The 27,500-nt window shown below is 52.2% G+C and overlaps 1 protein-coding gene and 1 long non-coding RNA gene across 8 annotated transcripts in view; one reads left to right on the top strand and one right to left on the bottom strand.

The window, feature by feature from the left end:
• The window catches only part of LOC142829266 (uncharacterized), a 32,150-nt gene extending 6,421 nt beyond the window's left edge, over window positions 1–25,729 (top strand). The window contains exons 2-4 of one of the 3 annotated variants that reach the window (XR_012903709.2): window positions 117–2,135; window positions 2,289–2,404; window positions 25,576–25,728. This is a non-coding gene — a long non-coding RNA (uncharacterized LOC142829266). Of the gene's footprint in view, window positions 1–116; window positions 2,405–25,575 lie in introns of all 3 variants that reach the window. The other 2 variants (XR_012903708.2, XR_012903707.2) reach the window with 2 other exon arrangements.
• On the bottom strand, window positions 215–20,887 carry PATL1 (PAT1 homolog 1, processing body mRNA decay factor). Of its 5 annotated transcripts, none has more exons than XM_075928496.2 (19): window positions 20,765–20,887; window positions 18,203–18,314; window positions 17,701–17,915; window positions 17,527–17,604; window positions 16,182–16,376; window positions 15,451–15,552; window positions 14,828–14,917; window positions 14,368–14,585; window positions 14,165–14,254; window positions 13,818–14,001; window positions 12,993–13,116; window positions 12,513–12,610; window positions 12,296–12,355; window positions 11,679–11,827; window positions 10,878–11,037; window positions 9,191–9,346; window positions 7,418–7,509; window positions 1,959–2,108; window positions 215–1,493 (listed from the first exon to the last, which is right to left on the bottom strand). In XM_075928496.2, exons 1-19 carry the CDS (start codon window positions 20,882–20,884, stop codon window positions 1,472–1,474), a joined length of 2,415 nt encoding a protein of 804 aa, XP_075784611.2. In that variant the 5' UTR covers window positions 20,885–20,887; the 3' UTR covers window positions 215–1,471. The 5 variants fall into 5 exon arrangements, with proteins under 5 accessions (XP_075784611.2, XP_075784612.2, XP_025041997.3 ...); XM_075928497.2 differs by having other exon boundaries at window positions 17,527–17,601; XM_025186212.3 differs by lacking the exon at window positions 20,765–20,887 and adding an exon at window positions 19,082–20,164.
• Window positions 25,730–27,500: the final 1,771 nt, after the last annotated feature.

The raw sequence follows: 27,500 nt of genomic DNA, 5'->3' as shown, positions 1-27,500 counted from the left end.
CAAGTTTTTATCTTCCATCAGAAAACGTCTAGCTCCAATTGCCAGGCATTGGATATTGCTATGCTTTTGTCCACTAGATTAACAAGCTCCCTCTCAAAATCTTGTCTACACCTCAGGCTTGAGAGGCAAGAGATATTTGCTGATAGCCTGGGATGGAGGAGAGCTCGAAGAGGTACAAGACCAGCAAGTAGAAGGAAGCACTCTACTATTCCCCAAGTATACAATTCATTTTTATTTACAATACCCTATAAAAATGTAAATTTAGAAAGTTTTATTTTCATTAGAACAAAAAATTGGGATGGGGAGAGGAAGCACAAAAAAGGAATAATAGAATAAAGGAACAGTCCACTTGATCAGCTGTGAGGAAATCGAGGTGAGGGGAGCTACAGGGAGGTGGTTTTGGTTGGAGGGGAGAACACTTGGGGAGGCGAAGGATTAGGAAAAAGCAGCTGGTTAATAACAGGGAGGAGTTTACTGGTTGTAGAATACCTACATGTGCAAATATTTTTGTCTTTAAAAGCAAAGTAATATTTAAAAACCCCACCACATTCCAAAAGGAGCAGACAGCAGGATTGAGCAGTGGTTGGGGATGGAAAATTCATTCAGATTAGCGGCTCTATCCAGTAGGTCCTTTGGTTATTGGCTTGGAGGGCTCTTGGCAGCATAGGCCTGAACCAAAGGGCATGTGAGAGAGAGAGGGGTGCAAAATGGTTCTCAGGAAGACAAGGTGAGTGTGCAAAGATGTGTGTTCGCTGCATCATGGGACAAGGATAACTGACCTAAGGGAGCCCAATTTATGCAATTTCCAAATGCAACTTCCAAAAGAACAAGAGCCCCAGACTGACTGGGACAAGAAAGCCCCCAGTGCCATATGAAGAGAGGGACCAAATCTCAGTGCTTGGAGATGGAGGGGAAGAAGCCAGACACTTCTCAAGTCTTAGCCAACAGGTGAAGGGGGAGAGAGGGCCAGTTATCTAAAAGCCACACCCTCCTAAACATCTAGGAGGCCATGGGCAGCAGCTCTCTCTCTATGCCCCCAATTCTGCCTTGCAGAGCATGTGGGGATTCTCCCCAAAGCTAGTTGTATGCCTGGTTATCTGGATACTGCATTGACAGTGAGAGGGAAGAGGGGGCAGGCTCCTCACCAGTCCCTCGGTAGTGTGCAGGTGGGGGAAGAGGGGCCGTGGAGGGAAAAAGCAGCAGCTGTTGTGACGATGCAGCGGGAAAATGGGAATGCAGCAAGGACATATTGAATTGCAACTTAGCAGCGAAGGGTGAGAGGAGAAACCAAACACACACCCAGCCAAGTTCACAGAGCAAAAGAAAGGCCTCCCGTGCCAGGTATCCGAGAGAAAAATCCCACAAGGCTTTGCTTCAGCAGAGCAACTGCCTCCCCTCCTCCACTGCTGTCCTCTGGTGGTGGTGGCGGCGGCAAGGATGGCAGCTCCCATCGAGGACTCGCTGAGATCTCCTACCGTATTCCCTGCACTAACCTGGCAGGGCAGAGGAAAGGAGAAGAGTCAGATGAGGCTTGAATGTCTGTTCCTGGGGTTCAGGCAAAGATGGGACCCTGGTCTCTGTGCCACTAGTACTGCAGCTAACGCACGCTGCAGAGATCCCCGCCACCTTCATTTTCTTTCATCACTGCTTGGTCAGCCCCAGCAATTCACCCCGCTCCACAGTTGTTAAACCAAAGCAGAGAAGTGGGAACTCCTGAATCTCCCCTCCTCACTTTACCTATCTCCTGGCCTTCTCTTCCCCAACCACGCTCCTTCCTCCTAGGCACCAGAGATCAGCCCGGTTCCCCGAACCCCTCCCCCCATTTACTGAGTGTCACTCAAATCCTCACTATCACTGCACAACTGACTCCCTGCCCTGCCCCCCCCCCCCCCCCCACTCTTACGCGTGGGAAGCAGGATGACAGAGAGCACTAAACCAGATGAGAAACGGGGACTTACTGCAACTTTGTCTCCAGCACATTCAGCTTCTGCTGATCAACGTAGCGAGAAAAAAGGGACAGAAGGTTCGAGGGGGTGGACACCGGCTTTGCCAATGCTGCTTGTGGGATCCGCAGAAGCTCTCGGGTCGCCGTGAACATCAACTCCGTCCTGCCAGGGAGAAGGATACAGGTCAAGGTGAGAGAAGATGGCAAGACAACAGGACTTCTCTGCTTCAGCCCCATGCAGGATTCAGTGGTCAAGGAGGCACAGGACTGGAAGCTCTACTGACTGCCTAACTAAGTTCTCCTAAACCCAACTAGGCTCTGATATATGATTTCCTATCAGCAGATGGAGGCCGGCAGTTTCCACAATGACAGCCTACATGGTCTGTTTCACTGACGAATCCAGTTGGCACTGCACTGAAGCTGCTCTGCAATAATTTATGAATGCCAGATGTTGACCTGGTGAGTGGGATGTTTGCTATGACTATATTAGTTCAGTTTAACGGGGGGGAGGGGGGGGGGAAATGCAAGGAAAAATCAAGCAGGAGAGAAACACAGTGGCTCCAGATAAGCCATTCCTCTGCAAACAAATCGAGTGTCATTAAAAGACAATGCCATAATGCCATCCCTGGGAAAAGGCCCATGCACAGGGGAGATCGAAAGGACTGTACCTACAGGTAGTCCCTGACTTACGAATGAGTTACATACCAAACACTTGGTCGTAACTCGATCTGTTCATAAGTCGGACTCCATTCATTTAAATGCGACCGCGCTGCTCGTAAGCGCAGATTGTGCGTTCATAACTCAGGAACCGGCTGTAATGCTCTTAATGAGAGGTTGGTCATAAGTACGAACGGTCATAAGTTGATGCGTTCGTAACTCGGGGACCACCTGTATTTAGAAAGGGACTCTTTCAAAAGAGGGAGGGGAGGAAGAGAAGAATTCGGCAGATGCAAGGCTGCTTACAGTGACTTAACCATCTACACTAAAACTTTACTCCTGCCAACAACACGCCCGCTACAACGACTTAGTAACTCCACCTCCATGAGTGGTGGAGAGTCAATGCTGAGGTAGTTTGGTCAATGCACTACCAGTGTGGACAGTGCTTTGCTTTCATTAAGGCTGCTGGCTTTCTGAAGCCATGCCATGATACCCCACACTGATAGTTGAATCAGTGCAAGCACTCCTGGTGCCACCAACACAAACAGCAAAGCGTAGACGTGCACAAGCGATGTAACCACTGCAGTGGCTGTGTCTACCAACGTCAATTAGGTTGAGATACTTCTGTCATCATTCCCCTTTATTCGGCTTTGGCGAGGCCGCATCTGGAGTAGCGTGTCCAGTTCTGGGCCTCCTACTACAAAAAGGATGTGGAGAGGGTCCAGCGAAGGGCAACCAAAATGATTAGGGGGCTGGAGCATATGACTTATGAGGAGAGGCTGAGGGACTTGGGTCTGTTTAGTCTGCAGAAGCGAAGAGCGAGGGGGGATTTGATAGCAGCCTTCAACTTCCTGAAGGGAGGTTCCAAAGAGGATGGAGAGAGGCTGGTCTCAGTCATGACAGATGGCGGAACAAGGAGCAATGGTCTCAAGTTGTGCTGGGAGAGGTCCAGGTTGGATATTAGGAAAAACTATTTCACTAGGAGGGTGGTGAAGCACTGGAATGGGTTACCTAGAGAAGTAGTGGAGTCTCCATCCCTAGAGGTGCTTAAGTCTCGGCTTGACAAAGCCCTGGCCGGGATGATTTAGTTGGAATTGGTCCTGCCTAGAGCAGGGGGCCGGACTTGATGACCTTCTGAGGTCTCTTCCAGTTCTATGATTCTATGATTCTGCAATGTAGACATGGCTTACAGTGTCCCCTGTGAGCTGTGTGCTTGTGTGGCCACTCAGGAGAGATCCCAAGGCCGCCCCACTGATTAGCAGAGTACCCACAGCTAGGTTTTTGTTTCTATTGGGGTGCACATTCACACATGCCTCAGTGCACATAAAAAAATTATCCCTCACATGGATGAAAAAAATCTGCACATGGATGGAAAAGATTAGCGGGAACATTGATGGCTTAATGTCACAGTTCATACAGGGATGTGTGGAGAACTTAGGCCTGAGGTAATGTACAAATGTAAATGGCTTAAAAATCCCCCACTCTCTAGTCCTACTGTTAAACTGAAGTATATTCTGGTGTAAGAAGGCTCTGCAATCACCGTATTCACTTCTGGTCAGACTCCTTCAAGGCAGAAGCAGAGGCGGTGCTGCGCTCTAGCTGATCAGGCGGCTTCTCCTCTGCTCCAGCCTAGGTAGAGTGTGGTGCACCGGAGCTGAACACCATGGCCAGCTGGCCTACTCCAGCCCAGCTGCCCTGCGCTCAGCCCGGGGAGGCTACGCCTCACTCCAAGTGGGCTGGAGCAAAGAGGAAGGGCTTCCCAGCCAGCAGGAGAGTGGCACAGCCTACACGGGCAGAGCGCAGGGCAGCTGGGCTGGAGCAAAGAGGAGGACTGCATGGCCAGCTGGCCATGGCGCTCAGCCAGGGTGCACCACCCTCCACGTGGGCTGGAGCAGAGGGAAAGCGGCCCAATCAGCTGGAGTGCGGCGCAGCCTCCTCCGCCACAGCCAGCTGGCCGGGGTGTTTCAGCCCTCTGACCCAACAGATCCCACCACAGCTACTCACCTGTGTTGCTGCTCTGTGAGTAGCTGCTCCGCAAAGAGTGCCAATTCAAAATTAGTTGTGCGCAGGCATGCAGTCCAGAAGGAGCTAAAGATAGACTCATAGGCTGTGTCTACACCGGCATGATTTTGCGCAAATACTTTTAATGGAAAAGTTTTTCTGTTAAAAGTATTTGTACAAGAGATTGTCTATACTGACATGTGCCTTTGTGCAAAAGCATCCGTGCCAGTGCTGACGCTCTCTTGTGCAAGAAAGCTCCGATGGCCATTTTAGCCATCGGGCTTTCTTGCGCAAGAAATTAACATTGCTGTCTACACTGATCCTCTTGTGCAAGAATACTTGCGCAAGAGGGCTTATCCCTGAGCGGGAGCATCAGAGTATTTGCGCAAGAACCACTGATTTTGACCATTACAAAGTCAGTATTCTTGCGCAAATACTCGCGGCCAGTGTAGACAGGCGGCATGATTTTGCGCAAAAGCAGCCGCTTTTGCGCAAAATCATGCCAATCTAGACGCAGCCATAGAGCCCCCGCGATCAACAGGTAGACTGACCACAGCAATAGAGTATGCAAGACATCATTCAGTTCCCAGAGACAGCGGAGCTGGCCTTTGAGAAGTCAGCTAATTAATAATGGCTCAATAGCCAGACTCTGGGAATCATCCAAGTCCAGAGTGGTCACCACTCTGGTAACACCCAGAGCCTTAACGACTGATCACCATTTCCAGACTAAACCCAAGGGACTGGTAGGTAACACAACCAAAGAATGCCAATCAGTTACCCCTGTATTGGGCCCAGGAACTTGGATTTGGATAAAGCATCTGGATTTAAAGACAGACATCAAGAGATTGAGAATCTACCACTTTCCTGGATCACCTGTGCTAATGGCTCGTCACCTGCACTGCAAAGAACTGTGCCCTATTTCCAAGTTGATTTTTTCTGGCTTTAATTTCAAGCCCCAGATTCTTGTTCTGCCTTTCTCCACATCTCACTCCTGTAACACCAGGTGTAAGTTGAACCTCTCTAGTCCGGCACTCTCTGGTCCAACAACATCCGTGGTCTGGCATGATTTTAGGTAGCTGAATGTCCACTTATCATGGGTGTGGCCAAGTTTCCCGTGGTCCCATAGTTTGTTTACACTCACCGGTCCTGGCTCTCAGTGTTCTGTGTTATTTAGCTTTAATTTACCCCTAAATATCTCCCAAGAGCCCCGTAAGCAGTGGAAGTGTTGCTAATGCTGCTAGCCAATATTGACCTCCCGTGGTTGGGTAAATTCTCTGGTTTGATATTGGTCAGTTCTTGAGGGTGCTGGACTAGAAAGGTTCACCCTGTATCTTCTCCCCAAGAGGGTACTGACTGATACAGTGTAACCAGGTCACCCCTTAAACTATTTTTATAAGCTACAAATGGATTGAATTCCTTAACTCTCTCATTGTCAGGCATTTTCTCTACCCCTTCAAACATTTTTGTGGTTCTTCTCCGTGCTCCCTCCAGCATTTCGACATCCTCTTTACAAAAGTGGACGCCACAAGTACAGACAGTGTCTCACCAATGCCATATGCAGAAGGGGAGGGGGGAAAAAAATCACCTGCCCAACAATTTTCCATCTAAGCGAGGATATTTTCCACCCGCGTGCACAATACATTTTGTTATGTGCACCAAAGCATGTGTCAATGTGCACCACCAGTAGAAACAAAACCTAGCGGTAGGCACTCTACTAATTGGATGGGCGGCATTGGAATTTCTCCTGAGCAGCAGTACAAGCACTCAGCCGACAGGGAACACTGCTCCCTGTGGTTTCTATATCCAAGGATCACATTGGCATGTTTTGCACCAGCATCACACTTGAAGCTCACATTCAGTTTAGGGTAAATTGAATATTCGAGTAACTTCATGAATTCTTATCGGTTACTTGACTATTCTATAGTCCCCAAGGGCAGGGCTGGCAGCCAGTGCACTTAGGCCCCGCTCCCGAGGAGTCCCCTACCACTTTGCGCGGGATGCCAGGCAGAAGCTGGTCTGCGAGGAGAGCCAGTTTAAAAACCAGCTCCCCTCCCCCTGCACTGCTGTGTCTGATACAGAGGCAGCAGCCCCTGTCCGGGGAGGGAAATGCATATAGTCTATAGCATTAACCTGTGAACTTTTGGTTATCGGCTAATCGGTTAACCGACGACACTATTACATCCCTAGTTCAGTTATTTGCCCTCTATGACCTTAAACCCTTCTCAGGCATTGGAGTCCCAGGATTCAGGCCTCGACTGCATTCAGCAAAACTTTGCACTCTGGGAGGGGAAGGGGGATGCCTCGGTGGCTCTGTGGACTCCAGTCAGAATGTTCCCCTTGCAGCCAATTGAGTAACCAGTAATGCAGCTAGGAAGCGTTCCCCTCTCTAGGGGGTAGAAGTCAGACTCCTTCAGTTGGGCTCAACTTCTCTACAACTCCACAGCAGGCCCAGAAAGTACCACTGAATCTCAGTTCCTGGAGGCACAGGAGTTTAAGTCACAGACCCTTATCAATGGGACACCAAAGGGAAGCCTGGCATTACAGTAGGAGGCTGTCAGCTCACAGGGTGATCGCTCCTCTGGCTGGGGAGTTGTGTCCCCTGTTCCAGTTCCTAATCCTATGCCCTGGCTACTAGATCAAGCCCCGTCTGTTGTTAGGAGGCATATGACTCTGGGTCTACACTGATCCAGGGCATGCTCTGCTCACCCTTGGCCAACATGCATTGTCCTCAAGGGAAGGGTGGGGGGGGGGGGGGAGAGACAGGGGGGAGGAGGAGGAAGAGAAACACAGCTAAGGGATGCAGCAGGGACTCACCACTGGTTATCCTGCATTAGCTCAGTAGCATCATGGGAACTCTGCAATTCCTCCCCACGACTCAGGACCAAGTACAGCAGGGACAGGCCAAACTGCAGAGAAAGACGAAGTAATAAGAGAGTGTGCGCGTGAAGGAGGGGACAGCCTCTAGGCCTGACCCCCAGCAGGCACTCCTCTCTTCTGGGGGTGCTGTAGCACATTTCCCACTCCTGGGTCTGAAGCCTTCACTCCCCCATTACCAGCCTCTGCTCACGGCCCTTTAGCTTACCCCAGGGCCTGACTGCAGCGAGTCAGGGAGGCCTAGAGGGAACTATTACAGCACAGCACGTGCCGCCCACGAGCTCGGGTCATCTTCCTTTCGAGGACAAACCACAGTGGCATCACCGCACCCCAGTCAGAGGCCAAGGGACTTATTTGTCTTACTTCTCACCTGGGCGCTCTAGTCCTAGTCCAGGACCCCTGGATCCAAAATTTAGTAATAACAGAGAGGGGAAAAATTCCGATTAAGACAAGCCCCCTGCCTAACAGGATTAGCCTTGGACTGTGCAAGAGCAACACTGGGCAGGATGAGAAATGTGCATTGTTCCTTTGCTACAGATAGAGCCTTCACATTCCCTCAGCCTCTTGGGAATACACGTCTTGGTTTCCTCTCTTTGCCCATCATGGACCCATTATATCTTTTTGGTTTCTCCACTATGCTGGGCTTACCAAAGCAGACACCCACCCCTGCCCAGAAGCAGCTTCTTCCCAGATGCACTGAGGGTTGTAATTCAGTGCAGGGGCTGTATGATCTCCCATAGTGCTGTCCCACGTTTGCAGGGGACTGCCCCAGAACAGCATGCTGCTTCCGAGTCTGCTCGCCAGCCTTCACCATCGTGCTTTGGCCCATGATTGCCTTGGCTGGAGTCCCTAGGACCAGGGTTCAACAGGCTTTTGGAGATAGTGAGCGTATAGAATTCCAAGACTCGTGCTTTACCTTAATTCTCCTCTGGATCCAAATGAATCCCAGAGAAAGTAACTGATCCGTCACAGGCCTCGTAAGCACTATAGAGCCTTATCTACCATTAAAGCAAAAGCAGCAAAGACCAGGGAAGCAGACCCTGACTACGAGGAAGAGATGCACAAGGAGGAAGACTCCTAGCATCGGCCCGTCCCTGGTGGTACTTCTAAGGTGCCTTTCACTCTGCTGTGCAAGTGTGCAATGTAAAGCTGCCTACCCCACAGCTGTCTGTGCCATGCAAGGAGAGGAGAGGGAATGGAAGTGTCTGCAGGAAGATTTTATTCCCTGTCCCCAAGTGAGTCCCATTCATTTAGCTCCTTCCTCATCGACCCCTGTTGCTGCAGGAGATTCCAGTGCCAGTTAGCTCAACCCTACTTCTTCTGGCAAGGAAGCTGCTGGTCAGAAAGGACGACCTCTCAATGCCTGGTTGGCCTGTCCCTGGTTTCATGAATCACATTCAGGGAATTTTCACACACCCCGGCATGGAGAAGAGGACCTATTGGATGGATTGGTGTTTGGAACCTCTCCCCGGACACTGGGTTGGCTAATGAGGGCAACTCTCCAGTTCAAAAGAGAAAGGAGGGTCTGAGTCTCTCGCTGTTCCCCAGGCCAGAGCGAAACAGGAGAGAATCAAGCAAGGGGAAGCATCTCTAGCCTCTCACACTTGAGTGTGCCAGGCATGTCTATAGCTAAATCAGATCCCAGCAATGAAGGAATCAAGCGTGCAACTACTGCTTCTCTCAGTGCTCAGCAATAGCCCACGCCACAGGCACCTTGTTCTGGAGCACAGCTGCGAGGTGCAGGTTGGCAGGCGCTGGCGCCGTGGCGCTTTGAGGTAGGTTCGCTAGCTGCTGCAGAAGGCTGGTGACCGTCTCCGATGGAAGATGATAGAGAACGAGAGAGAAGGGCCTCAGTAAGCACGGCAGCACCTGAAGGAGAGAAGAACAATATAAAATCACAGATAGCCGAGTATGCAGGGAGCTCCCCATGCTCCAGGAGGGGCCATGCAACAAATCCAGACTTCATTTCCTATTGGCAGGCAGGGCAGGGGCTCTCAAGGGCATGCCGTGTGAGTGAACCCAGGTATCCAGGTGACACGGAGTGGAGACGGCTGGCAAACCAGGAGAGAGAAAAGATGGGCAGGAATTGAAGGGATAGTTCGCCTGCGTGCCATGAAGTGACAGCATTGCCTCTGGGATGAGATGTGGTGGCTACATTATACAGAGAACTGTCCTCCCACCTCTGTCTCTCACCATTTGGAGTTTGTTATAGGACAAGAAGCAGTGGGCTTAAATGGGCAGCAAGGGAGATTTAGGTTGGACATTAGGAAAAACTTTATGTGAGGGTAGCTGAACACTGGAATAAGTTGCCTAGGGGGGTTGTGGAATCTCCCTCATGGGAGATATTTCAGAGCAGGTTAGACAGACACCTGTCAGGGATGATCTAGATCAGTGTTTCTTAACCCTTTTTTTTTTTTTTATAAAGAACCCCTTTGAAAACTGTAGGTACTGGGGGTACTTATACTTTTTTTTTTTCCTCCTACCATTGCAACACATTTGTTTAAAGAACTTAATCATAGCCAGACAGGCAATGACATTTTTGGGTGTAAAAAGTACAAAAGTAATAAAATGCTGTAAAACTTAACACAAAAATTCAGTTCTCTAAATTTCAGTTGTGTTGACGTACTCCCCCCCCCCCCAGATTCCTCTCAAGTGCCCCTAAGGGTACTTGTACCACTGGTTGAGAAACACTGATCTAGATGATGCTTGATCCTGCCATGAGGGCAGGGGAGTGGACTCGATGACCTTTTGAGGTGCATTCCAGTTCTAGTGTTCTATGAGTCAAGGACCGTATGTGTTTGAGGCCCCATTGTGCTGGGTGCTGCACAATCACACCAAACACTTCTGGGTGCTGTGCGATACTGTTAGCATGTAGTCATTTACATAATTAACCAATAAGCCTGGGTTTATCGGTTAATTCCACTGGCTAAATGCACCCCGCTGCCTCTATACCTCTGTATCAGAGGCAGCAAGGGGGGGGAGGGGTGGCAGAAGCCAGCTCCCTGCGTGTGCCAGCTCCCACCAAGCTGCGTGCCTTCCATCTAGAGGGAGAATTTCCGGGAGAGCTGTGTGTGTGTGATGAAAATGGACGCACAATGGATGTCTGCGTATCTTACTGGACCATCCTGTCCAAGGATCTCAAAGCACTTTCCCAAACACTGAATTCTCACAAACCCATATGAGGCCAGGAACACTAACTCAGCAGAGACCAGTTCGTTATTACCCCCACTGACAGAGCTGCAAACCTGCAAAGCGACTTCCCCCTGCTCACACAGTGAAAGCAGGAATTCAGATTCTCAGTCTCCTGCTCTGATCGTTTGACAATGCTGCCTCTGAGATGCAGACAACTCGTATCAACCACCTGACAGCAAGCTCTTTCTGTTGCAGCCTCCTTGCTTACCTCATCCTGAGCATCCTTCTTGATCAGGAAGGGCAGGTTTCTGGCTGTTGCCATGAGTATGTCGGTCGCCTGCTCTGGAGACAGGAAGGGCAGGATCCGGGCAACCATACGCTTTCCTTTCCGGATACACATGATTTGCACGAAGTGGTCATCACTCAGCCTGCCCAGAGGAGAATGTTTGGATGGTCATTAGCCAGGTACCTTCCCTAGCTCCCTGTGGGTCTATACAGTGGACAACCAGAAGAGCTTATGCCCAGAAAACAGACAGCATGACAAAAAGCTTTGCTACCTATCAGGCCTGACTGGACCAATGCACATGAAGGACGAGGACAATAAAATTCCTCTGACCCTGAGGCCTGCCCAGTCACACTTTCCTCCTGAGCGCAGACCCCCTCTGTCCCGGCCTAGTTTCTCCCATTTCCAGGGGCAGACCCTGCCCTGCATATGGACTAGGTGAGGGGCAGAGGGGCCTCACTCCAGGCAGGACTGGGCAGTGCCCTCCCCCTCCCACATGCCTCAGTCTCTTCCTTCTCCATCTTTCCAACTGAAGTCAGTGGGGAGGGGAGGAGGAGCAGCATCCAAAGGAGAGTGTCCTGGCTGTTTGAGTGAGCTTGGTACTAGCGAGGGGGCTGCCCCACATGAGGGATGGGCTGTAGACACTCACCCTACCCTGAAGCAAAGGAGGGGAGAATTCCATAGTCCTCCCCTTTCTCTAGGGTGAGAAGACAAGACAAGGCTGGTGGGGGGAGGGGCTCAGACATGCGGCGCCAAGAGCACTGGAAGCAGAGTCATGTTGCTCACCTCTCTTGGCCAGGCATTTTCCCCCTCAGATTGTCATACATGTCACAGATCTTCTGCTTCCGCTCCTCCATCAGGGTTGGCCGCTGCCCTTCCAGGCTCAGCAGGTAGCGCCTCTCGTAGTCCTCCACGTCCAGGAGGAGGCTGTACGTCTGCAGGACATGCAGCCAGATCAGAGCCATTCACAGGCACCCCCACTACCCCACAGCTAGTCCGGGCAGGAAAGCTCTGCCTCCAGAGCAGACTCAGAGCACGCTGCATCAGCAAGCCCTATAGAGAGAGTGCCGGCGTTCCCAGGGAAGCGGCAAGTGGCCAGCATGCCTCCACCACAGCTGAGAGACGCCACCACTCGCCTTGGCCTGGCTGCTGATGCAGACAACCAAGAGGAAAGGTGTTTCCATTATTCACTACCAGTTTTGTTTAAAGCAGGAAGTCAGTCAGCAGCTGGAAAGCAAGGAGCATGCCCAGTTCACGGCAGGGATTTGGGAAGGGGTGTATGTGGGGATCACTTTTCCCATGGCTTACAAATATCCCCAGCCCCCAAGCGGCATTTACCTGGGGTACCGGCCAGGTCAACTCTTACAAAGGTGGGAGAGGGGGAGGTCTCATCTCATGCTCACCTTCTCAATGGTGACAAGGGTCTGTCGTCTCTTGTCCCGAACCTGCTTCTCCGTTGTCTCCTAGGGGCAGGGAGTGAGGCAGCCCCGAGTGGAGCATGGAACAAAAAGCAGCATCAGAAAGGAGTGGACCAGGGGGCGGGGGGGGAAAGAGGACCAAACCTCGAGTGGAAAGAAAGAGCCCAGACTGCGCAGGGCAGCCATAACCGCCGTTACTTACATCGTCTTCGCTCCGGGAGGTCACCACCGCGTCAATCATTTTTCGGGGGTTATTGACACTGGAGACTGTGAGCTTCCCCAGCGACCCCTCAAACTGCACTGCAAGGACAGAGGAATAGCCATGTGGCTGGAGTCACCGCCTCAAGCCTCTGCTCCCTTAGCCATGCCACAGAAATCTTAACCCGTGTCTCCTCCAGCTTCCCCCGGCCACTGCACCAATGCCCTCCCCCTGACCCCGAGAGCCCTGATTGCTTCCTGCCCTCCCCAAAGCAGCTCTGCAGCTGTCTCCAGCTCCACCCCTCTCCACAGCAAGTCTATGGTGCTTCTTTTGCCCCAGCGCCACGATGGATAGCCGCCTCCACTATTAACACAACAATATGGCTAGGGAGCGAGGTGCTATTTCAGCACCAACACGTCCCCACAGGTCTGTTGGTTCCCTGCTGGCCCATGCATTGCCCACCTCCCCCCAAGGGGCATTTACCTGGCTTGTAGGCATGCTCTAACTTGGCCACTTGGGGCGTGATGAGTTTAGTACGTTCTTTCTTCGGGCCATCACCATGCATCTCCTCCGCCGCAGACACTTTCTCCAGCTTCTGGAAGTAATTCTGAGGGGAGAGGGAGAAGGAGGTAGCAGTGGTTAGGAGCCCAGCACTGAGACTGAGGCCCTCAGAACCAGTGTGCCATCACACGCCAAGTCCCACAGCTAGTGGGGCTGACAAGCCAGTCTGTGGGGGAGCAGCCAGGGGAATGCAACAGATGGTGAAGCACAGTTCTAGAGTCAGCTAAAAGCATTGTAGTGGGAGCTCAGCTACAGCCCCTTACCAGCAGTTACTTCTCTGGGAGGAGCAAACTAGGGATGTTAAATTTAGATTAATGGGGTAAATAGTCGATGCAATTTGTATTGGCTATTTGATTATAGCTGATAAGGGCACCTCCCCAGGGCTGTTGCTACACTTCAAAGGTGAAAGTGCTGCGGGGAGCATGGGGTCAGCTGGGGAGATCCCAGCTGGCCCCGGGCTGCACATGGCGTTTCAAAGCAGCAGATCCTGGGCCCCACATGGTGCTGCCGTTTTGAAGCACCCTCTCTTCTCCCCCCACACGCGGCCATTTTCCAATACAGGCAGCAAAAGGGGGGGGGGGCGACTAGTCAACTATCCGATAAGCATTTGCTGGTCAACTAGTTGTTCACATCTCTAGTGCAGATGGGGGTTAGCATGGTCAGCCAGCTGTCCCAGGGACAGCTGATCTTACCCTTAAGAATAAGCTAGGTCAGGGTGGCTCAGCTAATGACTTGCAAAGCATTTACCTGATAGTAGAAGTCATCCAGGTAAGGGTCAGTGCTTTGTAACTGCATCATCTGGATCTTTGACACCCAGTCCTTTTCCCGCTGCAACATGAGATTGGCGTAGGGGTCTTTCCGCAACTGCTCCTGATGGCAGGTCCGGTGGCCCCCTCGGTCCCCCGCCGAGCCATTCAGACTCCGGTGCTGGCTGGTGGGAGGACCCATACAAATTCAGAAGATACAGAAAGGGCACAGTGGAGCGGGCACACGGATATTGGCCTGCATTGCAGGATGGCTGAATTTTCTCACCCCGTGGAGTTCTCACCCTCCCCACCCCCCACCATCCGAATGCAGGCGATTCCAGGACTCACTTCCTGTTCTGCTGCTGTCTCTGATGTAAGAGCCGCCGATGCTGAGGGTGAAGGTGAGTTGTATCTGGTCTGAACATCTGCGAATGAGGCCTAGAGAAGAGAGTTGTTATAACCTCAGATTGGTCATCTCTGGAGAGTCACGAGAGCCTCTCCAAGTGGGAATGGTGAGCTCAGGGACAGGAGGCAGAGGACAACTGTGGTACCTTAAGTTCTGCAAGTGGGACCCAGGACATGGCGGGTGCTGCTGCTGGGATGGGGTTGGTGCAGAAGGCGGGGGCCCCCCAAAAAAGGCACGGAACCCACTGGCTGGAGACACCATCTGCCCAACTCTGCCTTGAAGCAACTTGGGGTTCATGGATGCGAGGGGGCTGCCAACGAGCCCAGAGACACGAGCAAACTGGCTGGGAGACATGCGTCCAGCCTGCAGAGATGGGGGCAAGGAGAAAGACCACCACAAACATTACCACAGAGAGAGAGCAGGACAGACAGACAAGACTGTTATCATGGGGAGCACACAATGGGAGCTACCAACTGTCTGAGAAGTAGCAGAGAGACAGCCACACAAAGGCAGAAGAGAGATCACAGATACCAGAGACCAATGCAGAGCGCACAGGATGCTGCTGAAAAATGATGTAGAACAAGAAGGAACAGTCTGAGCTTTACCTGTGCTCCTCCTAGAAGCTGCGCTCTCTGAAGGTGAGTGAAAACAGGAGTGACGCTGGGAGGAAACGGGTGGCCCAGGAGGGAGGAATTCTGGGGAAAGAAAATGGAAGAGCAAAAAGGAAACACTAGTTCTAAACAAAGAATCAAAATCAACCCAACATGGACATTCAGCAGGTGCATGCTCCAGAGACATTCGGATCAGAGAGAAAACGAGAAACTGCAGAAACACCCAGATCAGCAACAGAGAGGCTGAGAGTAGGCACATGAGCTTCTGGCACGTGGGATACATCTGGGCCAGAGGGGGAATGGAGAAAGGGGAAGAAGTGCTGAGATACAGAAAGGCGGCTCTCCAGACAACACATGGAGGCCACAGCATTCAACACCAGATGATTCCCCTTTAAGAAAAAATTAGACACAGAGGCCTATCTCTAGAAGGGAATGGCATTAGAGGAAGGATCAGAGGGCAGGTGAGATAGCGATGGGAAAGGACCTCAGGAGTCCTGAGGAGGTGAGAGAGGCTTGGGGGTGAAGCTGATGGAGAATGGACATTAGGAATGTTAGAAGGGACAGTTGTTGGGGACGGGGGAGCAAACCAGGAACACAGAGTGAGAGACACTCCATACCGGGACATTGCAGAGCTGGTTTGGGGACATCCTCTCGCCGTAGGGGGCAGGATAACGCTGCTGCATCGGGGCCCTGATATGAACAGGCTTCGGACACAGGATCTATCATGAAGGGGAAACCAGAAAAGGGAACAGGTCTTAGTCCTATAAACTAGCTTCCCTTTTCCTTGCCAACATCTGCCAGGCAACTCCTCCCATGGAGCTGTCACTCAGGGCTCACTCATGAAGCAGAACGCAGACTGACCAGCAGTACACCATATATAGAGTGCCTCCACCACCTCCAATTCCTTATCTTGCAGCAGAGGGGGAACCCCCCAGTACACACAGCAGCAGCATCTCCAGACTCTTGCCCAGTGGAGACTGGCTGGATTGCATCTTGTTTTGGGCAGCAATGCCACATCCCTGTCCTGATGCCAGACACTGGCATGTGAAAGCAGCCGATGAAGGAGGTGAAGTAGTGATATCTGAAGAACAAGCCACCTGCCCTACCTTTAATTTCTCCTCCACCTGGCAGGACCCAGGCATGCACTCAGATGGGTTGCTGCTCTAAAGATTGAGCAGTAGCAAAAGCTAGTGGCAGGCTCCCTTAATTAAGCATCCTGGAAATGTTAGGCTCTTCACTTTCTTGGGTCTCCCTTTCTACCCTAATCCTTCCTGGAAACACCACCCTTTCCTGAAACCACAGTGACCAGACCAACCTCCTGCCAGAGAAGAGTGAGGGGAAGAAATACCTGCTGATTGAAGTTGGCCATGGCACCCTGCTTCGGTGGCGTGCCGATGGGGACAGCCCGGACCGGGGGGCTCCCAATGACTGGAGAGGACGAGCGTCTGGGCAGTGCCCTCTCTGAGAGATCCCGTTCATCCTCCTGGGTCTGCGAGGGTTTCTGAGGCAGAGCATATTCCAGCACGGACACCGCGGGCATCTCCTGCATGCGGGAGGAGGGGAAAACACAGGCAATGATTTGCTACTTTGAACCATGTGCAGTTTACCAGCAGCACCACTCCGCATGCACCGGGGCTCAGTGAGAACAGAGGCCCTCGTGGCACAGCTGAAGCAAGGAAATCTGCCTAATGAGAAACAAGGAGGATGGTCAGGAAAGCAGACGCTCTCTGGGAAGCTTCACCTGCAGCTATGATCTAGAGGGCAGGGGTCCCGGCCTAAGGAACGAAACCCTCAGCTGGAAGTCAGGGTACAGAGTTCTAGTTGGGATTCTGCCAGATTCCATCACCAGATCGACACGTTACTAGCAAGCTCTGCAAAGGGAGCTTGGTGTCCTTCAGAACAACCCAGCTGTGTGCGAAGGATCATTGCTTTGTTGGCTGCCTTTTGTGGCACCACACACTTTGCTACTTTTTAGCCCTATTAGCCCTGCAGAACCAGCTCAGAGGCCGGAGCACAAGTTGGACTCTGTTCTGGTTCAAGCATCAGCATTCTTAACTAAGTTCTGATTGGCACAATCATTATCTTGAGGAGTTCACATCAACTGGACCGTAACTAGCTCTGTAACACCTCTCAAAAGGGGCAGGGTTATTGGGGATAATACACAAGCAAGAGTCAAGCCAGCTTGGCTTGCAGACCCAAGAGGAAATTGGCAGAGCTGACAGCTAAAAGACTATTTCTTGTCAACAGATCTTGTTTGATCTAAAGTCTGCAGGAAGCAAGCCCAGGCCTACCCGGCACAATGCTACCTTAGAGCCACTTTACACAGCAAAAGGGCTCTTTAGGAGTAAATCAAGTCTCTCACTTCAGGGTCTAAGCTGGCTTTCACGGGAGCTGAGAAGGAATCATCCACTCAGCATGGCCACAATAAGCTAAATGCATTATGGAAAACTACAACTTCCTCATAAGCATCTGCCATCAGTACCACTGGGCTACAGCCTCATGTGAACAGCAGGCAGCAGGATGCTAGACAAAAAGGGTTAGCGGCTGGTCCAGGGTAAATGACAGAGCTGGCAAATCTTCGGTGCCTGAGGAGCACAGAGGCTTCTGCTCTGCATGGGAAAGGGATTTCTGGGGTGGGAGAAAAGTGTCTCCCCTGAAAGAGGCTGGATTAGTAACAAGGCAGGACATGGCACCTGAGTGAGAAGTGGTCCTCGGATGCGCCTGAGAACTGCGGATCCATCCCAGATGCTAGAGTTGAGGCCTCCAGGCTGCTGTAAAGGAGAGAATGGCGGGTTACCTTAGGGAGGGCTCTCCTGTCTTTCCATTCATTTCCTGCTTCTCCCCCCACCTAAAAATACCGCACTCACCAGCATGGAGGGCTGGGTTTGTACAGCCTGCATGATGGCTGGATCTTCCAGCTCGTTGTCAATAACCAGCTTGCTCAGCCTCTCGGCCAGGTTCTCCTCATGGTGGCCCAGCAGATCCATCTCATCATTGACGGTCCCATCCTCCAGCTCTCTAGCTGTTGCAGGCTTGTCTTCCAGTTCTGCAAGCCGCTCATGTGCCTCCTGCCAGTCATCATCTGCAAGGGAACCACAGAAAGGAAGCAGGGCTGGCACCTCAGTACCACTCATTTATGCTGCAGCCAATTATACCTCCCGGGCACCAATGGACTGGAATAGTGTGGAAATGCTACAGGTCAGACTGAGGGACATCAGCAGAGCTTTAGGTGGAGCAACCCACGACTGAAGCTGCAGGAGTGGGAGTGGCTAAGGGCAGGACTAAGAAGATCTCCAGCCAGCTATGGCATTCCCCTGAAGTAGAGTTAGGAACAGAGATGAGGCAGTAAATGGGAAATGCAGCAATCACCAATAGCACCAGCTCCAAACGTGTCATCATTGAACTGGTCGATATCTTCATCCTCCTCACCCAGGGTCTGAAAAGCATCTTCATCCTCATCCGGAGGACAGTCCTCCAGGGACTTGGAAAAGAGCAAAGAAAGAACAATGAACCGGCTTCCAGAAAAGTCAGTTTGACATGCCCATTCAGCATCACCGGAGTGGGCTTCCCTCAGTCACCTCGTGTCCAAAGCTAGGGCTCTGAGCCTGTCTGAACCATTCTGTGGAGATGGTCTCATTTCTCTATATCAGCACATCCCAAGCATGGCCCTTCAGCAGAAAAAGAGTCATCACCTCCAGCACACACTAAACACAACTCCTCAGACAAGGCACGTTACTCCCCAGAAAGCGTGTCCCAAAACACCCACCCACAGGGCACCCACGACCATCAAACAAGGTACTTCTGCCCAATCATGGACTAAGTGCATCCCACAGGAAAGACATCATTCTCCTCTCTCTCTCACTCACCCTCTCCTTACAAAGAATGCCACCCCACAGATAAACATCCCATTTCAAGCACACCTCCCCAGACAGCATGAGGGGAAGGAGGGAAGTCCAGCGGTTACGGGGTCCAGTTTGGGATCAATTTCCCTGCTCTGCCACTGTGACATTTCAAGCAAGTCACTAAGTCTCTTGGGGCTCCTGTTCACCATCTGTACAAAGAGAAAATAGCACAGCCCAGCCTTACACAGGTGCTACAATGATAAATATGCTAAAGATTGTGAGTGTGACAGGAGCCAGAGAAATACAAAGAATACTCTCCTACCAAGACCAAGCATGCCCCATATTCCTCCCATGCACACCCTGAAACATGGTACCTGACATACACCATACAACAAACATAACTTACATGTAAGACACATGTATCCTTGCCTCCCAGCATGGACCAAGAGTGTCCACTCAAATGCCTTCTCTGACCCAAGCCAGCTGGGTAAGAAACAAGTGTGCTCCTAGCCTCAGTTTACAAAAACATAGTGGCCAGCAAGCACTCACTACGCCATATCCACCACTCAATTAGGTTCTCCCTCAAACTGTTCACTTTCTGAATCCCATCACCTAAAAGCACACAACTTTTCAGTTAACACAGCAGACAGACTAGGATCAGCTTACAGGCTGAACCTCTTTCGTCTGGCAAAAATTGTGGTCCAATATGATTTTAGTTAGTCCCCTATCCTAGGTCTGACCAAGTTTCCCATGGTCCCATAAAGTTTGCTTACAGCCATCATTCTTGGCTCTCAGTGCTCTGATTCAGCTCTAATTTACCCCTAAATGTCTTCTAAGATACCAGTAAGTAGTGGCAAGTGTTGGCGATGCTGCCTAACAATATCGACCTCGCATGTTTGGCAAATTCTCTGGTTCGGCACCAGTGGTGCCAGACTAGAGGGGTTCAACCTGTATCAGCAAATCTAACCTGAGTGGCCAACATCCCCGGGCATCTCTCTGTGCCACCTCCTGATCCCATAACCAGAATCTAGCTCAGATGCACATACCCCCCCATGTACACCAGACTCAGAAGAGCTGCCCCAGGCCTGTACCCCAATAGTTCCTGCTCCAAAAGACATGCACCCTCCATATCCCACATCCTAAGAAAGGTACATACTATGGCCCATGCAGCCCCCTCAGTCACCTTGACCCCAGCCCACATTCTGCATTCCCACCTCAAAGAGGCAGCTTTAGCCTATCGGACATGCTACCTCCTTCTGAAGGACGACCCAGCCCACACCCTGTAGAATCACCCTCAGAGCCCCCTACTCCAGGCCACAGTATCTGTGCCATGTGTGCCCCCGCCACACTGGCTTGTACCCGACCATGCACCCTGCAACAGAGGGCCCTCCTGGACCGTGGCCCAACATCCACACAACTGAGACCCCTCCCCAAATCACACCACTCCCTACAGAGGCCCTCTAGCTCATGCTTCCCCAAAGGTACCTCCCACAGACCTCCCCCAGCAGCCCAACACAGGCACAAGCCAGGCCTCCCAGTCAACACCCCCTGCCTGTACCCACCCAGAATCCTATGCCCCTCCAGACACAATCCCTGACCCACCCCCCCACCTCTCAGAACTGTGTCCTCCAGCCCCAACCCCACCCCACAGCTCCCGCCAACAATGTCCAAAATACCCAAGCCTCCCCAGCCACGCCCCACCCCCAGACACACGTGCCCCTCAGACTCCCCTGCAATCCCGCCCCAGACCTAGCCTGCCAGCCCATGACCCGCCAGCTCGTGCCCCTCCTGCACCCCCCCCCCAGGGCTAGCCCCCCCCAGCCCATAACACCCGCCAGCCCGTGCCCCTCCTGCACCCCCCCGGGCTAGCCCATAACACCCGCCAGCCCGTGCTCCTCCGGCCCACGCCCCCCCCCGGCCGTGCCCCTTTGGCACCCCCCAGCCGTTCCCGCCAGCCCCGCCCCGTGACCGAGGAGGAAGTTGGGGCTCCGAGCGGGGGGGGGGGGGGCGGGGGAGAAGTAGCGCAGGGGCGGAGGTCAGAGGTCAAAGGTCGCAGGCGGGGTGGGCGGTGCCCGGGGCAGCCCCTCACCTGGTAGCGGAACATGGTGAGCGGCGCGGAGACTCCCACCGCCAGGGAGGCTCCGCGCGGACCCCGCTCCGGCTCCGAACCCCCGCCCCTCGCTACGCATGCGTCGCCGTCAGGACACATGATTATGACGTCATCGCGCCACCCTCCCCGGCCTTTCCTGTCGGTACGCAGGCGCACTACGTCTAGCGGCCCTGCTCCTGCTGTTAAAGAAACAGCGCCTGGGGCCACTCTTAAAGGGCCAGTGTCCCTTTCCCTGCCTGTGGCCTCTTAAAGGGCCAGTGTCTCTTTCCCTGCCTGTGGCCTCTTAAAGGGCCAGTGTCCCTTTCCCTGCCTGTGGCCTCTTAAAGGGCCAGTGTCTCTTTCCCTGCCTGTGGCCTCTTAAAGGGCCAGTGTCCCTTTCCCTGCCTGTGGCCTCTTAAAGGGCCAGTGTCTCTTTCCCTGCCTGTGGCCTCTTAAAGGGCCAGTGTCTCTTTCCCTGCCTGTGGCCTCTTAAAGGGCCAGTGTCTCTTTCCCTGCCTGTGGCCTTTTAAAGGGCCAGTGTCCCTTTCCCTGCCTGTGGCCTCTTAAAGGGCCAGTGTCCCTTTCCCTGCCTGTGGCCTCTTAAAGGGCCAGTGTCTCTTTCCCTGCCTTTGGCCTCTTAAAGGGCCAGTGTCCCTTTCTCTGCCTGTGGCCTCTTAAAGGGACAGCGTCTCTTTCCTTTTCCTTTGACCAGAGCACTGAAGGCTGGGGGAGGTCTCCCTAGTGGCAGGCCCCTCTTTACACCCTCACTGATTTGCCCCAGCGCTGGGCAGCCTCAACAGCCCCCACACACCCAATGGGGCACCAGAGCCCTGCTGCCCGAAAGGCCGAGCCGCCCCGCCAGGGCCCCGGGATCCGCACGAGGCACTGCCAGGAGGCCTCGCACACGGGGGCCACCGCCCCACCTGTGCCACACTCCCCGGCTGCTTCTGCTGCAGCCTGGGCAGCCTCATGCTCTTTGCTCAGTTACCCACCCCCAGGCTGCTTCGTCCTGCTGCTCTTTGGGGGCCCCAGTCCTGCGTGACCCCCGCCTCCTGCAAGTCCCCCTTCAAACACAGCTTCAGGGATCTTCTTCCTGCTCCTCGTGCTTTTGCATTGTGCCCCTTGGGAAGTAAGCAAACCTTAGGCTGCTTCCTCCCTTCCCCCATCCCCTACACACCCTACATCTTTCACTCTCTCTCTCTCATCTATCCCCACACATTCACTCTATCTATCTATCTATCTATCTATCTATCTATCTATCTATCTATCTATCTATCTATCTATCTATCTATCTATCTATCCCCATACACCCCATCTAGATATCCTCATACACTCTATCTTTCTATCTCTTCAATTCCTCCTACCGTTGCCTACCCCAGGCTAAGTCTGTTTGATGACACTAGACATTACGGGCTGTTAGTCTGGGGTCTGGAAGAGCAGAGTGAAGCCAATCTGTGTCAAACAGCCTCAGGCAGGAATCCCCTTTCTATCCATTACAGCCAGTCAGTAAAGTGCCCTGGGGCATGGAGCCAAACGGTAAAAGTTCAGAGATCAGTGCATGTTTCAGTCCTGCCACATCAGTGGGGAGAAACCCTTCTTGACTGGCGGCTTTCCTCACTTATTTGCCTCCTGGGGAAGAGCAGCCAATCAGAGCAGCTACAGAAGACAAGCGGCGCTCTCCTTCCCATCAGGAGGGAACAGTGAGGCTGGGGACAGAACAGTGAAGGCAAAATTGATGGTGTGTTTGTGAAACTAAGGGGGATAGAACTGGTTTGGGGATGGGGGAGCAGAACTAATTGCTGGAGAGAGGAAGGGCAGATAAGGGGGTGATGACCCCCCCCTTTTTTTAGTTGTTTTGCCTACCACTTCAAGCACCAATTTACAGCCAAGTCCTGTGTCTCTGTGTCCAGGACCAACATAATTTCATTTCTGGTGTCTTTGCTGAAATTCCTGCTTTTCTTAGTGCCAGCTCATGAATTTGTGGGCACCTGACTCATGATTTTTGCATGCCTGGGTTTGGTGACACTGCGTAAAAGGCACAGATTCTGACCTTGAAGAAAATCTCTACCAGCCCCCATCCCTCTTAAGTCATGGTATCCTGATGGCACATGCTAGACCTCCCCACCCACGTACATGGCTTTTGTTATGGCCTTTTCTCTCTATCTGTACATTGACTGCTTAGATTGTCAGCTTTCAAGGAGAAGGACCTGCTCTCTATTCCTGTCTATACAGTGCTATGCATGCTATTCGTGCTATACAAATAACATAACAAAATTCATGTTTTTATCATTCACTCTCTTTCTGCTTTACCCTTTTTATTCACCCTCCAGCCATACCAAGCACATAATCAGGAAGATACTAATAATTATTATTATTATAACTTAATAATAGTAATGATTACAATTCATAATCAACGTATTATATACATAGATGTTCAAAGTATTTTTCAAAATAGTGGGTGCATCGTTATTATTACCCTCATGTTTCATTTGGGGAAATCGAGGCACTACAGTTAAGGATTTCAGCAAAGGTGAGAATAGAATGCCAGGTTCCTGAGTTCCAGTGCCCTGGTCTAACAAATAGTAGGACTCTGTTTTAGGAAGGGTACCTGGATAACTAAGAAAACAGTTGTGGAAGTGGATGTTGTTAATTATGATTCATTCTTTGTGGAATGCAAGTATGTTGTCAACAGCAGGGATTGACCCAGAGGCCTTTGGATGTTAAGGCATAAGATGTTCCAGTCTAGGGACAACTCCGTTAGTTACAGCTGAAGCAAGCAAATCAGTCTCTATTTTGTGGTCCAGCCACCTCTAGCAGGGACAGAGCACTAGTCAGAATGAGTGAGAGTGGGTTACATGTACATTACTGTGGGAACATCAGACCAGCTGCTGTCTGATGTTCTTTGGCTTGCAGATCAATGCTCCAAGAGACTGAGGTGGAAAGAAAGTGAAAATGAAACAGATACTTTGTGCTCAGTCAGTTTCACTTCTGCATGCACAGCCAGTTTTCTTTCCGGAGTCTCACATGCTGGCAGGAAGAAATCAAGCTTCTTCTGGGATGTTCCTGCAGCCACTATGTAACTGTGCCCTGGGCATGGGCATTTTCTGGGCCCAGTGAATACCTATTGCATAGATGCTCAGTGGAAGGGCATTTTCTGTTCAGGGTCAAATTCAGGGGTGGGGAACCTGAGCCTCGAGGGCTGAATGTCTGGATGTCTTGGCTTGTCTGGATCCAGCTCCTGAGACTCTCTGTTAGCCATGGCTAAAGCAGTCAAATCAGCCTCTATTTTGTGGTTCAGCCAGCAGGGACAGAGCACTAGGCAGAATGGGTGAGGGTGGGTTACATGTACATTACAGCTCCAGCTCTCTCCCCCTCCCCCTGTTGCCCTGGAGCACACAAAATCTACTAGCCTGGACTTCCCTAGACTCTGATGCAGTGATCCCCATCACAGTGCCCGCGGGTGCCATGGCGCCCGCGGGGGCATTTGTTTGTGCCCACCAAGTGCTCAGGGCTGGCCCCACCCCGGGCGCATGGCGCATGTGCAGTGCCAGAGCCGGCCCCGGGCACGTGGCGAATTGGGTGCTCTGGCCCCCGGGCACACAGCGAATTGGCCACCCCACCTCCGGGTGCATGGCTATGGAGGGCGCCGGCCCCGGGCTTGCAGCTATGGGGGGCGCTGGCCCTGGGAGCGCGGCGAATTGGCCACCCCGCCCCCGGGCACGCAGCTATGGGGGGAGGGGTGCCAGCTTTGGGCGTGCAGCTCTGGAGGACGCTGGCCCCAGGCTTGCTGTGAATGGGCGGCCCTCCCGCCCTTGGCCACGTGGCGCATAGGGTTGCTGGCCCCAGGCACGTGGCTCATGAGGGTGTGGCGTATGCGCGGCCCCACCCCCGGGTGCGCGAGTGTCCCCGCCCTCTGGCGCCCGGCAGGCGAACGGCCACGCCTTCTGGCGCCCGGCAGCTTCAAATGGTTGGGGACCACTGCTCTGATGTGTGAGGGAGACTGTGGGGAGTGTCTTTCTCCTTCTTAGTCAGGAGAACGTTAGTGAGTGGTATTTTTGTTTCTCATCTGTGTGCAGCCCCCAATGGATTTTTCTGTGGGTCAGCGGCCCCCAGCCCAAAAAAGGTTCCCACCCCTGGACTGATAGCTATATGTGGGGTCAGGAAGGAATTGGGTGGGATTCACTTTCCTCTGCAGCATGTGGATGCGGGACACTTGCCACAAGTATCTGGGTATATCTCACCTACTCATTCCCCTGCCATTGCTGGAGTCTCAGGCACCAGTGCACCTCAGTCTGTCCTGTTCTCTGCCTGTGGCACATAATAGTCTAGTCTGCTGTAGACTCTAATACTTTGGTCTGATTTGGTTATTAGATTTAGTGTGTGGATGCTGGGTGGTGTTGGTGGCCTGTGATATACAGAGGGTCAGACCAAACAATTGGATGGTCCCTTTTAGCCTTAAACTCTGTGATTCTATGTTTTGGGATACCAGCAGGGGAAGCACAGAAACGGCTAGGAATGTGTTTACAAAACTCTTTTTTTTTTTTGGCCAGAAAATGCCAGTTCATCAAAAAGAAACTTTTTGTAGGACAGGGTCAGTTTTAATGAATTTCTAAACAAACACACAAAACCCTCAGAAAAGTTTTGAAACTGAACTCTTTTCTGTGAACATTTCTGATTTTTCTGATTTGCAGTAACTTTTGTTTTTTCAGTTTCAACTAACTGAAGTCAAAAGCAGTGTATAAAGTAAGAAGGGGTTGAAATTGAAACAAAATGTTTTGATTGACTTGAACTGATTTTGTTTTATTTTTCAGTGTACAAAAAGTGTCAAGATTTCAACTGCTTGTATCACACTGGGATCTCCAGTACTTTGCACCATGAATTTATGATGGACGGTTCTCCTTAATTCCTTGTTTGTTTAATTTGAGCTGTCTGTTTCTGCCAATAAAAAAAAATGGAGAGGATGTTCCTTTTTGAAAAAAAATATTTTTTCCACTGTATGTTCCCAGGGTCATTTACCCCGATGAAAGCTGTAGCCCCGCCTCCAGCTCGTTCAATGTTTAACTGCACTATGTTTAAACATGGCAGCAAACAAAAGGAAAGTTGACACTGAAAGCCATTCATTTAAAGCAGAGTGGACTGATGCTTGCTGTTTTATTTTCCCATGACATCAAAGGCTTGACCACAGGCCTGCTGATGGGAAGGGGAGGGAGGGAAGGAGGCAGTTGCCCAGGGGCCTGACAATTCACAGAGGCCCGGGCCTCCTGCCACTGCTGATGTAGGAGCAGCAGTACCCAGACCCCAAGCCCTTTAAGTTGCCAATGGGATGCTGCACGGTGCGCTCCCACTGTCTTTTAGGGCTTCCTGGGGAGGTAGATGTGCTCCAGGCAGCACTGGGGAGGAGCTGCGATCTGGACGGCACTGAGGGCGGGACTGCTTTTGGCCCCACCCCTTCTGCCCAAGGTCCTGCCCCTTCCAGGAATGCAGAGCCAGTCGTCCCCCCCCCTCCCCCCCCACACACACACACAGTTTGCCCGGAGGCCTGGCATAGCTGTCGGCTCCCCTGCTTGGCCAGTGTGTTACATTTGTACAGAGACTGTGGCTCTGGTTATAAGTGGGAACATTTACTGGCCCTATAAGTTGAATCTTTCTTGTCTGGGATTCTCTGGTCCAGCAACATCTGTGGTCCAGCATCCTCAGGGGCCCTGTGGGTATTTTGGAATTGAAGCACTCAGGGAGAAAAGCCATGGCAGCAGGATCACAGACATTGCCAGATCAGAGAGCCTAAGAAACTGGGAGTGGGAGCCAGCCAGAAGACTGGGGGCAGGGAGGCCAGCGGCCGGGAGCAGAGGCAGGCTGGTGGCTGACCAGGGCCGGGGATGGGCGCAGAGCTGGGCAGCAGCAAGGGAGAGCAACAACCAGCCTAGGAGCTCAGGCCCTCAGGCAGAGCGGAGCAAGGAACAGTCTGGAGGTCAGGCCTCAGGCAAGGTGGAGCACGGGACAGTTCAATGTCCTGGTGTTGGCATACAGCAGTCCCCATGGCCTAAGGTGGAGAGGCTGTCACTCAGGGGTGGGGTTGATAGCAGGGGCCCTAGACCAGGGCTTTAACAGTGGTAGAATGTTCCACCATTAGGCCAACCGGGATCCGACTGAAATATGCTGGCTGGGGTTTGGGCTACAACGTAACTGGATTACAGTTTGGTGTCCCTGGGCTAGTTCCTACACTCCCTTGTGCTGCACCTGTGGCTTGGGTCATCCCCCATCTCCCTGGGGTACTCTAGTAGTAGCCCCAGCGGCTTCTTGGTGCTCTGGTTGGTTGATAACTCTGGTGAGTCCTCAGCAGGAGTCCCCTTCAGACTCAAGCCCCAGCAGTGGGCAAGAAGCACTTGTCTCTTCTGGCAGCTCCAGCCCAACTGAGCTGCATGACCCACCTTTTATATTTCCTGCCCTACCCCTCTGCTTCCTGTGGGGCGGGTGTCCTGGCGTTGCCCACCAGCGGGCACACAGGAGTTCCTCCCTAGCAGTCTCATAGGGAGGCCACCTTCCCTCACTACATGGACATTATTAAGCAGCGTAAGGTTACTATCGCTGAAACACCATGTGGCAAAGAAAGATGTTGATGCCTTTGACAACTACTGCTCTCAGGTGCAAAGACATTACGCAGTGTGATGGGGCATCTGTTAATGGAGCCCTGGGGAGGCTATGCAGAAAGCAGCCAACAGAAGACAGGCTGCAAGGA

The sequence above is a fragment of the Pelodiscus sinensis genome, chromosome 5, assembly GCF_052426305.1.
Source record: "Pelodiscus sinensis isolate ZL-2025 chromosome 5, ASM5242630v1, whole genome shotgun sequence".
Lineage (NCBI taxonomy): Eukaryota > Metazoa > Chordata > Testudines > Trionychidae > Pelodiscus > Pelodiscus sinensis.
Note: the sequence above shows the minus strand (reverse complement) of the source record. Positions and strands in the feature narration are given on the sequence as shown.